At 35.5% G+C, this 12280-nt stretch overlaps 1 protein-coding gene across 3 annotated transcripts in view; it reads left to right on the top strand.

Annotated features, from left to right (window-relative positions):
* Window positions 1-12280, top strand: part of RIC1 (RIC1 homolog, RAB6A GEF complex partner 1) — a 138077-nt gene that overhangs the window by 39860 nt on the left and 85937 nt on the right. For all 3 annotated transcript variants that reach the window (XM_059071810.2, XM_059071808.2, XM_059071809.2), the window contains exon 2: window positions 202-309. In XM_059071810.2, coding sequence (XP_058927793.1) covers window positions 202-309 — 108 coding nt within the window. The remainder of the gene's footprint in view (window positions 1-201; window positions 310-12280) is intronic.

The following is a 12280-nucleotide window of genomic DNA, read 5'->3' as shown; positions in this document are numbered from 1 at the left end:
TAGGCTTATTCAGATTGTCTTTCTTTATGGTTCTTTTTAGTTGATTTGTTTGGACTGTTTAAACTCATTTAATATTGGATTATGTTATATTTTATTATACTTCTAGAATTATTAAAATACTGTCGGAGTATACTCCATGATGTTATCTTAAATTTTTTACTTTTTATGAGATATTAATAAAATAAAACTGTTTTCTTCCAGCCTAGTGTATTAATCATAACCTACAAGGAACCTGCAAAATCATGTTCTCAGTTTGGATCTTACAAGCAAGCGGAATGGAGGCCAGATAGTACCATGATAGCTGTGTCAGTAAGTACATTTTTCAACTTTAATGCTGTTTTCTTATGAAATTATTACATCGCATTTAAATTTAATTCTCTTAGATGAGATCCTTTCACCTTTTCACACCCATTAATATTTACCATCTGTGATAGGAATTGCTGTACCGATTCTTCTATTCAGGTTACTCCTGCTATATCGTCTTTCTTGATTCCCCTACTTCCTCCCATCCCTAAATGGTGCCTATATCCTTTTCTTTTTATTCCTCTCACTTTCCTGTTTTGTCCTTGAAGTCTAATCTAGATTTTTTAAGCTTTCATCTGTGTTTACATGGTATTCCCAAATTTATATTATAAATTCTGCCCTCTGTTCCCAAGGATGTCTCATGAAAATGATAAACTTTGTGTTTATGTCATACTACATTCTCATATACATTTGGGTTTATTTCTGCATTTCTCTTCTATTCCATTAATGTGCTTAGGTCTGGTTAATTTTACCTTTTCATTGTCAGCTCTTGGGCTGTCATCATTACCTAATTTGAATTAGCAATAATATATACATGGTTAACATTGAGAGCACCTTCCATGTAACTATTATTATATAACCACATTAGGTGTATCATTTCTTCTAAGCTTTAAATCAACACTTCGAAGTAGATACAATTGTCCTTCATAGTAGGTTAGTGTATTGAGGGTTTGAGAAATTAAGTTTTATCCAAAGTTACACAGATAGTGTATATTGGAGAGAAGGACTTTAGAATTAGGTACTTAGATTCCATTTACTGTTCTTTTAAGTACTACACTAATTTATCTCTCTGCTCTCGGTCCTTTTCCTGTTCATGTTATATAATGCTGACTGGGTTAATCATCTGAAAGTGGCTCCATATAGTAAAAAATATTGAGTAGTTCCTCACTTCCTGCAACAAGGGTTTGCAGACTATCAACCATGTACCATATTTACTCTGCTTCCTGTTGGTGTGTGGACCATGAACTAAGAATAGTTTTATGTATTTAAATTATTGAAAAAAATCAAAGAGGAATAGTATTTTTGACAGGTGAAAATTATATGAAATTTAAATTTTATTGGCCATCAATAATGTTTTTTTGGAGTGTGAGAATGCTAATTTATTTTACATATTGTCTATGGCTGCTTTCAAGGGACAACAGCTGAGTTGAGTAATCCTGACAGAGACCATACTTGGTGCTTTATCTCTTCACTCTTCTGCTCAGTGCAGTATAAATTATAATAAAGCATTTATAAATTCATTGTTTCAAGTGCTGTGCATATTGCTATATTGTGACATGTCATATTTTTACTACTAGTGCATACTGATCATGTCAAAGGAATAAAAAGAGAAAAATAGATTTTGAATTTCATTCTTTTAAAGCACATGTGTATTATTTTATTACTGAATTAGTTGGCAAAATATTGTGTTTATTATGGAATGACACTATAGTAATGCCAGAAGAATACAGTATAAGTTGAAATTACCCAGCTACATACTCATCACAGTATTCCCAGCTCATTGAAATTAGTCAGGAAAAATTAGAAAATTTAAAATGGATTATCTCATCACATCAGAATTTTTTCACAAAAATAAAAAATTAAAATGAAGGTGCAATCAAAGTAAGTTTGCTTGGTTCTTATGATGAATTGACAAATGTTAATACTGCTCAGTTTATTTGAATATCAAGGCAGAATGTGAAATGACTAAGAATTACTCCCTATGAATAGCATGTGTGGGACAACTTCAGGTGAAAAAATTTTCAAAGTTGAGAAAACACTAATTCAGTACAACCTGAAGTAGAATCCACTAAGGTGTCTTGATTGATGGTGGTAAAAACATGGAGTAGAAAAAGGCTTTAGTTGGACAAATTGACAAAGCTTATGCATATGTAAACATTTAAAACTGATGGTTATTTTAAGTTTTTGTCAGAAATAGAAGCTGAATATCCTGACTTGCCCAAGCCCACAGCCTTTTGATAGCTTAGCAGTTAGTGGTAATGGTTTATTGTGAATTTTTTGAGCTCATGTCTGAGGTTGAAATTTTTTGAACTTGAGGAACCACTCTTAATCACCTGTGGGGCATTGAATGGCTTTGGAAAATAGGTTTGCTGCAGACTTGATAATGTTTGCTAATGAATTTAAAACTATAAAGCAAAACAGTGCTTGTATGTAAAACTTATATGTGGTTAAGCCATTTTGATGACAGCTAATGTTTGAATTACAAGTAAAGTCAGGCTGCTTTTTACAGTTCTACTGCTGTCAAAAGTTAACAAGAAGAAAGATTTCTATTTCCAAGAAAAATTAGCAATAGATATTTTTTCTAAGGTCAAACCACAGTTCAAATAGTATTTTTTGGACCTTGATGCAATTGCAAAAGAAATTTCCATATTCATAATCTATTAATTGTGCAAATGAGGAGTGCTTCCACCTAATCTTCAATTGGAAGTGATTACAATGTAATGACATGTTAATAGGCAAACACAGAAGAAATCTAGTAGACTTTATAATTGCCTACCAAGTGGTGAATGTATTCAATTAAAATCATATGCTCATGGGTTGATATCAGTATTTGGCAGTACTGGTTTGAAAACACATTTTCACATATAAATATGTAAAATCACATTACAGACTAGCATTAAGAGGAAACTTTGCAATTGATTTTGATTGTGGGAACACTAACTTTATTTTTAATTGAAGTATAGTTGGTTTGCAATGTTGTGTTTCTGGTGTACAGCAAAGTGATTTAGTTATATACATATATATATTTATATATTTATTTAATTATTTTTCATATTATTTTCCATTATGGTTTGTTGCAAGATATTGAATATAGTTTCCTGTGCTATGCAGTAGGACTTTGGTTATTTTTTTTTATATATAGTAGTTTGTATTGGCTAATCCCAAGCTCCTAATTTATCCCTCCTCCACCCCCCTCCCCGTTTGATAACCATGTTTGTTTTCTGTGTCTGTATCTCTGTTTCTGTTTTGTACATAAGTTCATTTGTATCATATTTTAGATTCCACATGTGAGTGATATAATGTGGTATTTGTCTCTTTCTGTCTACCTACTTCACTTAGTATGATTATCTCTAGGTCCATCCATGTTGCTGCAAATGGGCATTATTTCATTCTTTTTTATGGCTGAGTAGTATGCCATATATATATATATATATACACACACACACACATATACACATATATATATACACACACACACACACACACACACCATCTTTATCCATTTATCGGTTGGTGGATACTTAGGTTGCTTCCATGTCTTGGTGATTGTAAATAGTGCTGCTCTGAACATTGGGGTGTATGTATCTTTTCAAATTAGACTTTTCCTTGTTTCCAGACCATATGCTCAGGAGTAGGCTTGCTGGATCATATGGTAACTCTGTTTTTAGTTTTTTAAGGAACCTCCATACTGTTTCCCATAGTGGCTGCACCAGTTTACATTTCCACCAACAGTACAGGAGAGTTCCCTTTTCTCCATACCCTCTTCGGCATTTAATATTTGTAGACTTTTTGATAATGGCCGTTCTGCCAGTGTGAGGTGATATCTCACTGTAGTTTTAATTTTCATTTCTCTGATCATTAGTGATGTGGAGCATCTTTTCATGTGCCTGTTGGCCATCTGTATGTCTTCTTTGGAGAAATGCCTATTTAGGTCTTATGCCCATTTTTTGATTGGGTTGTTTGATTTTTTGTTATTGAGTTGTATGAGCTGTTTGTATATTTGGGAAATTAAGGCCTTGTTGGTCACATCATTTGCAAATATTTTCTCCCATTCCATAGATTTTCTTTTCATTTTGTTCATGGTTTCCTTTGCTGTGCCAAAGCTTTTAAGTCTGAATAGGTCCCGTTTTTATTTCTATTGCCTTAGGAGACTGACCTATGAAAACACTACTACAGTTTATGTCAGAGAATGTTTTGTCTATGTTCTCTTCTAGGAGTTGTATGGTGTCATGTCTTACATTTAAGTCTTTAAGGCACTTTGAGTTTATTTTTGTGTGTGGTGTGAGAGTGTGTTCTAACTTCAGTGATTTACATGCAGCTGTCCAGCTTTCCCAACACTACTTGCTGAAGAGACTTCTTCAGAAAGAAGAAGAAGAAGAAAAGCCAACTTTTTGCCTCCTTTGTCAAAGATTGACTGAGTGTGGGTGTGTGGGTTTATTTCTGGGCTCTCTGTTCTGTTCCATTTATCCATATGTCTGTTTTTGTGCCAGTAGCATGCCATGCTGTTTTGATTACTGTAGCTTTGTAGCATTTTCTGCAGTCTGGGAGAGTTATGCCTCCTGCTATGTTCTTTTTCCTCAGGATTGCTTTGACAATTCTGAGTTTTTTATGGTTCCATATAACTTTTAGGATTATTTGTTCTAGTTCTGTGAAAAAGGTCATGGGTAATTTTATGATAGGGATTGCATTAAATCTGTAGATTGCTTTGGGTAGTATGGCCATTTTAACAATATTAATTTTTTCAGTCCAAAAGCATGAAATGTCTTTCCATTTCTTTGAGTCATCTTCACTTTCCTTTATCAGTGTTTTTTAATTCTCAGCATATAAGTCTTTAACCTCCTTGGTTAGTTTTATTCCTAAGTATTTTATTTCATTTTTTGGATACAGTTTTAAAGGGATTTTTTAACTTTCTGATATGTCATTGATAGGGTAAAGAGGTGCAACTGATTTCTGTATGTTAATCTTGTATCCTGCTATGTTGCTGAATTCGTTTATCAGTTCTAGTAGTTTTTGTTTGGAGTTTTTAGGGTTTTTGCTATATAATATCTTGTCATCTGTGTATTATGACAATTTTACCTCTTCCCTTCCAATTTGGATACCTTTTATTTCCTTTTCTTGTCTGATTGCTTTGGCTAGGACTTCCAATATTATGTAGAATAGAAGTGGTGAGAGTGGGCATTCTTGTCTTGTTCTAGATATTAGCAGGAAGGCTTTCAGCTTTTCCCCATTGAGTATTATATTGTCAGGGGAACATTAACTTTAAACCTCAATTAAGCAAAAAATATTATCCCCACAAAAAGAATTTCATTCTCTTTAGTGGATATATATTACAAAGAAAAATTGTACTAAATTTTCATCACTATTATATTTAAGAGTTTTGTAACAGTAAAATTTATGAAAATTTGTTTTCTCTCTGTAATCTTTTGTTGTTGATTTTCTGTATTTTGATGCTTTGATGCTGGCCCTGGAGAGACTGCCCCTCTCAGGGCTAGCCAATTTCTAGAGATAGTAAAGGATTACCTGCTAATGTTCCTTTCATGTGCAAACCAAGCACTTCACAGCCTGTACCCTCAACCACATCCTTTATGGAGCTCTTTAACTCGGGCCACTACCAGGGCCAGGTACCAGATAACTAGAAACAACCTCTACAGAAACAATTTCACAATAATTTATTAACTTTTGCATATACTAATTATTAAGAAAACAAGTTAGGAATTATTTATGTTCTCAAGTTGGGGGTGGGTAAAATACATATGTAAGAGAAGATAACAAACAATTTACTCTTTTTGGCTACTGAAAGTCCAGTTTTTATTTTACCTGGTTATTGCTTATAGTCTTTTTCTCGAAGATACATCTCTATACAACTGGAGATGTCATGATGAACATAAATTTAACTATTGTAGTCTGGTTTATGTTAAATATGCTAAGTAAATGCTGACCTGATTCAAATGATTTAAGTTAATTCATCTCTGTTTAATTGAAAATATGAATTAATGGTTTAGCTTATATGAATTAAAAGTTCATAAATGGACTTTATGAAAAATAGACATTGTCTTTTAGAGCAATTGTAAGTTAACAGCAAAATTGAGAGGAAGGTATAGAGATTTCTTTCATTACTTCCTGCCCCAACACTTGCATAGCCTCCCCCCATTATCCTCCACTAGAGTGATATATTTGTTACAATTGGTGAATCTACATTCACCATCATTATCACCTAGAGCCCATAGTTTGCATTATGGTGCACTTTTGGTATTGTACATTATGTGGGTTTGGATGAATTTATAATGACATGTATCCACCATTATAGTGTATAAAGAGTAGTTTCACTGCCCCTCAAATCCTCTGTGCTTTGCCTATTTATACCTTCATATCCCATAACCCCTGGCAGCCAATGATATGTTTTATTGTCTTCATAGTTTTGCCTTTTCTACAATGTCATATAATTGGAATCATACAGTATGTAGCCTTTTCAGATTAGCTTCTTTCACTTAGTAGTATGCATTTAACATTCCCCCACGTTTTTTCCTGACTTGGTAGCTCATTTCTTTTTAGCATGAATATTAATTCATTGTTTGGATGTATTACAGTTTATACATTCACCTATTGAAGGACATCTTGGTTGCTTCCAAATTTTAGCAGTTATGAATAAAGCTGGTATAAACATCTATGTGCAGGTATTCGTATGGACATGTTTTCAACTCCTTTCAATGCACTGAGGTGCACTTGCTGGGTTGTATGGTAAAACTGTTTAGTTTTGTAAGAAACTGCCAAACTGTCTTCCAGAGTGGCTGTACCATTTTGTATTCCCATCAGCAATGAATGAGAGTTCCTGTTACTCCACATCTTTGACAGTGTTGTCAGTGTTTTGGATTATGGTCATTCTAATAGGTGTATAGTGGTGTCTCGTTTTAATTTGCATTTTTCTCACGACATATGCTGTAGAATATCTTTTCATATGCTTATTTGCCATCCATATATCTTTGGTGAGGTGCCTGTTAAGGTCTTCGGCCCATTTTTTAGTTGGGTTGTTTGTTTTCTTATTTTTGAATTTTAAGAGTTCTTTGTTATTTTGGATAACAGTCCTTTATCAGATACATCTTTTGCAAATATTTTCTGCCAGTCTGTGGCTTGTCTTTTCATTCTTTTGACAGATTTTTTGCAGAGAAGTTAATTTTAATGATGTTCAGCCTATCAGTTTATTTCATTGATTGTGCCTTTGGTGTTGTATCTAAAAGTCATCACCAAACCGAGGTCATGTAGATTTTCTGTTATGTTATCTTTTAGGAGTTTTATAGTTTTGAGAATTGGATTTTTAAAAGTTTTAGTTTTTAATAAGGGAGATAAATGTTCAATGAAGAAAATGTGAGAATTGTAGAGATAAACAAGAAAAAATAAATAACTTCACTACTCACAGATAATTATTAATTTTTACTTATATTCCTATATCTTTTTAATGGATGTTTGCAGATACACTTATGTTTAATAGTACATAGAATTTGAAAGGCTATTGAAGTCTGTTTGTTTTTAAATACAAAGTGATATTACTATAAGTGACTGCTAATGTCACCTGTTCATGAGGAGCACATTTGATAAATCTGAGTTTTCATAGGTAGAAGATTATTGAAAACATATTTTTTTCTTTATAGAGAGCTACTGTACAGCTTTTTTGACATGTTATATCATGAACATTGTCTCACTTCAACATTTTTCTATAACTTGATTTTGAATGTTTGCATAGGATTCTAACTTACAGATGAGTAGATATTTAAATAGATAAATATAGAAATTTTCATTATTTTCACACAAAGTTGACATCTTAATTTACACATTACTCTGCAATTTGATTTTTTTCACTTAGTATATTATGACTGCCCTTCTAGATTAATACGTATACTTCCAACTTATTAGTTTTAGTATTTGTATAATATTCCACAGTGTGGAAGTTTCTTATATTCTTTGCTATTCTTCTCTTAATGGACCTTTGGCAACTATAAACAGTGCTACAGTAAACATTGTTATACATATACCCTTTTGTATTAGTGCATTTATTTCTTTAGGGCACTTTCTCCTATGTAGGATTGCTGGGTCAAAGTGTATATGTATATTCTTTTTAATGAATATTGCCAAATCATTTTTTCATAAAATTGTGTCAGTTTCCAGAGTCACTCCTATGTGTTCTTAAGATTCCTGTTTACCTACATTTGTGCCTGCATTGGATTGGTGATAAATGGTCTTGTCATTTTAATTTCCATTTGTTTAATTTCTATTGCTAGTGAGGTTTGGCATCTTTTTCTATATTTATTGGCCCATTGCAGTTCCTCTTCTGTAGGTTGCCTGTGTTTGTCTTTTTTTCTTTTTTATTTGGTTGCACCAGGTCTTATTGTGGCCGTGGGCTCCTTAGTTGCGGTTTGCCGGCTCCTTAGTTGCAACTTTCCTTAGTTGTGGCACACAGGCTCCTTAGTTGTGGCATGAGAACTCTTAGTTGTGGCATGCATGTGGGATCTAGTTCCCTGACCAGGGATCAAACCTAGACCCCCTGCATTGGGAGTGTGGAGTCTTATCCACTGCGCCGCCAGGGAAGTCCCTGTCCATTTTTCAAACCCAGAATATTAGTTCCATATCTTTTTGCTTGTTATTTTCACTATAGCTTCAATGCCAAGAGCATTTTCTGCACACAGTGGGCATTCATATATTAAATAATATCTGAACATACTGTTCTCTAAGCATGGTGAAGGATATCCTGTCTAGGTACAGGATTCTTAGATTGAAAGTCTTTTTTTTTTTTTTTTTTCTAGCCATGAAGTAATGTTCTAGTGCCCTCTGGTTTCTGGGGTTATTAGTGAGAAATCTAGTATTAATCTGAGTCTTTTCCCTTTTCAGGAAACCTATTCGTTTTCTCTGAAAGATTTTTCTCTTTGTGATTGAAATTAAGTTATTTTTACTTAAAAGATTGTATCTTTTTTTTTCATTAAATTGTCTCCCTCTGCCTGCCTCCCTCCTTCCCGCCCCAGGCCAATCCACCCAAATTAAACCTGAGTCTTAGGCGTTTCAATCTGAAGACTTCAGTCTGTTTCTGCAGCTAGGGATTTTTTTTTTTTTTTCCTAAATAAGAGAAGAATAGAACAAGGTTTGTCCTGTTTTCTTTTATTCATTATTTGCAGACCTCCTGAATTTGTCTTCCAAGTCTCTTACTTTTCAGTAATGATTTTATCAAGAAGGGACAGGCTGTCAAGATGGCAGCATAGAAGGACAGGGAGCTCACCTCCTCCCACAGATACATTAAATAATAAATCTACACGTGGAGTAGTTCTCACAGAATACATACTGAAAGCTGACAGAAGATCTAATACAACCAAAGCTGCAAGAAAGATGCCCACATAACTGGTTAGGATGAAAGGGGAAATAAAAAGGAATCAGGATAGGACCTGCATCCCTGGGAGGGACCTGTGAAAGAAGAAAGGTTTCCTCACCCTGGGAACCTTCTTCACCAGCTGGGAGGTCCACTGGAATGGATAGGGAGCTTCAGAGGCGAATACAGGGTAGAGGTAGGGTAGAGGGAGACCAGCATAGATGGTCCTTGCACATTGGTGCACTTTCCAGCTCGACATGCAGGGCTGCCAGTATGTGCAGGGGCTGGATGCTGAAACTTGGGCTTCAGTGGACAGACCTGGTGACGGGACTTGGTTTGGCTGTGCAGAGGTAGCCTGAAGGGCCTGAAGTGTGGTCTGGGATGCAACTGGCACGGAGCGCAGGTCTGCCATAGGAGCCCCATTGTCAACACACAAAGGGAAGGGTGTGGGCCCACCATGGCAGCCTCATTGTCAGCATGCGCCCAGCGGGGCATGGCTGCAGCCACCGCAGGCTTTGGAAATGTGCACCAGCAAGTTTTGGGAGCATGCAAGCGCCACCAGAGTGGCTGTGCACATGCAGAGGCAGGGCTGAAATCTGAGCAGATTACCAGCACTCCCATAATGGGTGCAGGAGCGCGACTTCAGTGGGTTTTGGCATCGGTGGCTTTGTGAGCGTGCGCATCCCTGAGAAGTGTATGAGTCTGTTGATTATTGATGCTCCTGTAGCGGAGGCTGGTTTGAAGGCAGTGCTAGCAATATTGTACTTTGTGGGCACACACACCAGGTGGTGGGTGACAACAGAGTTGCACGTCCTGGTGGTCAACTCCTGGAGAAAAATACACAGAGGCCCCTTTCCTAGTGAGAGCATTCCAGTCCTGCCTACCTCACACTGTGGCTTAGAACTGGATCTAGGGGCTTCTATTCCAACAATTGGGGAGCAGACCCTGCTCCCAACAGGGCTGTGACAACCACAGAGCAAAGAAGAGGCCCCAGCCAACATCCAGTGCAGGCTTTGGTCACCACAACACAACCCGTCTGTCAAGGGAATAACGGCCAGAACATGGCAGACATCCATACCAAATACAAGCCTTGCACCAAAAACACTGGACTCACAGGCTACACAGGGATGCTTCCAAATAAAAAACAGCCCTTTAAGACCACAGTATATAACTGTTTCTCCTAAATTCAGAGAGAGAAATATGAGTAAAATGAAAAATTGGAGGAACCACTCCCAGTTAAAAGAACAAGAGAAATCCCCTGAAAGAACACAAAATGAAAGAAACCTCTCCATTCTACCAAACCCTGAGTTCAAAAAGGAGGTAATAAAAATGTTAAATTACGAAAGATTATTGATAGAAATGCAGATCACTGTAACAAGGAACTCGAAACTATAAAGAGGAGCCAGTCAAAATTAGACAATTCAATTGCCAAGATAAAAACTGAGCTAAAGGCAATGAACAGTGGACTAAATAAGGCAGAAGAATGAGTAAGTGATCTGGATGATAGAATAACAGAAATCACCCAATCAGAAGAGCAGACAGAAAGACAAAAAAAAATTGAAAGCAACATACGAGGTCTATGGGATAATGTTAAGCATTCCAATCTACGCATAATAGAGATCCCAAGAGAAGAAAGAGAAAAGGAGATTGAAAGTGTATTTGAAGAAATTATGGCTGAAAACTTCCCAGATATAAAGAAGGAAACAGATATCCAGGTACAGGAATTACAGAGGATCCCAAACAAATTGAACCAAAACAGACCTACACTGAGACAGGTTATAATTAAAATGTCAGAGTTTAAAGATAAAGAGGATTCTTAAGGCATCAAGAGAAAAACAGTCAGTTATTACAAGGGAACCCCCATAAGGCTGTCAGCTGATTTCTCTACAGAAACTTTGCAAGCCAGAAGGGAGTGGCAAGATATATTCAAAGTCATGAAAGGGGAAAATTTGCAACCTAGGATACTGTACCCAGCAAAATTATCATTTAGAGTGGAAGGGGAGATAAAGAATTTCCCAAATAAGCAAAAACTAAAAGAATACAGCAGTACTAAACCTATCCTAAAAGAAATATTGAAAGGTCTTCTCTAAATAGAAAAGAAGCAAGACTATAAGAAAGAGAAATCACAATAGGAAAGGCAAATACATAAAGGGGTTGTTTGATCACTTAAGGAAGCCAGTACATAGATTTTTTTAAAAATCAAAAAATTTTGTGAAAGTGATTATAATTACAATGAACAGCAAGAGGATAACATGAAGACGTAAAATAGGACATCAAAGTCACAAAATGTAGGGGAGGGGAGTAAGAAAATACAGATCTCTTAGAATGTCTTTGAACTTATAATGACTACCTGTGTAAAGCAAGGAGATATAGTAATGGGTTAATATATTTGAAAATCAGGGTAACCACGAATCAGAAACACACAATAGATAACAAAAAACAAAAAGAAAAGAACTCAAGGATAATACAAAAGAAAACTGTCAAAGCACAAAAGGAAAAACAAAAAGAAAGGAACAAAAACAAATACAAAATCAACTGGAAAACAAGGTTTAAAATGGCAATAAAGACCTACCTGCTTATCAGTAATTACTTTAAATGTCAATGGACTAAATGCTCTGATCAAAAGACGAGAGTGGCATATTGGATAACGAAACAAGAACCTATAGCATGCTGCCTACAAGAGACCCACTTTAGGGTAAAAGAAACACATAAATTGAAAATGAGGGGATTGGAAAAAGATACTTCATGCAAATGGACATGACAGTAAAGTGGGGGTAGCAATACTCGTATCAGACAAAATAGACTTCAAAGCAAAGGCCATAAAGACAGAAAAGGACACTATACAATGATAAAAGGATTAATATAAGAAGAGGATATCATATGTTAACATGTATGCACCCATAGAGG

This window comes from Kogia breviceps, chromosome 8 (assembly GCF_026419965.1).
Source record: "Kogia breviceps isolate mKogBre1 chromosome 8, mKogBre1 haplotype 1, whole genome shotgun sequence".
Taxonomy (NCBI): Eukaryota; Metazoa; Chordata; class Mammalia; order Artiodactyla; family Physeteridae; genus Kogia; species Kogia breviceps.
The sequence above is the reverse complement of the archived record's forward strand: the minus strand, read 5'-3'. Positions and strand labels throughout refer to the sequence as shown.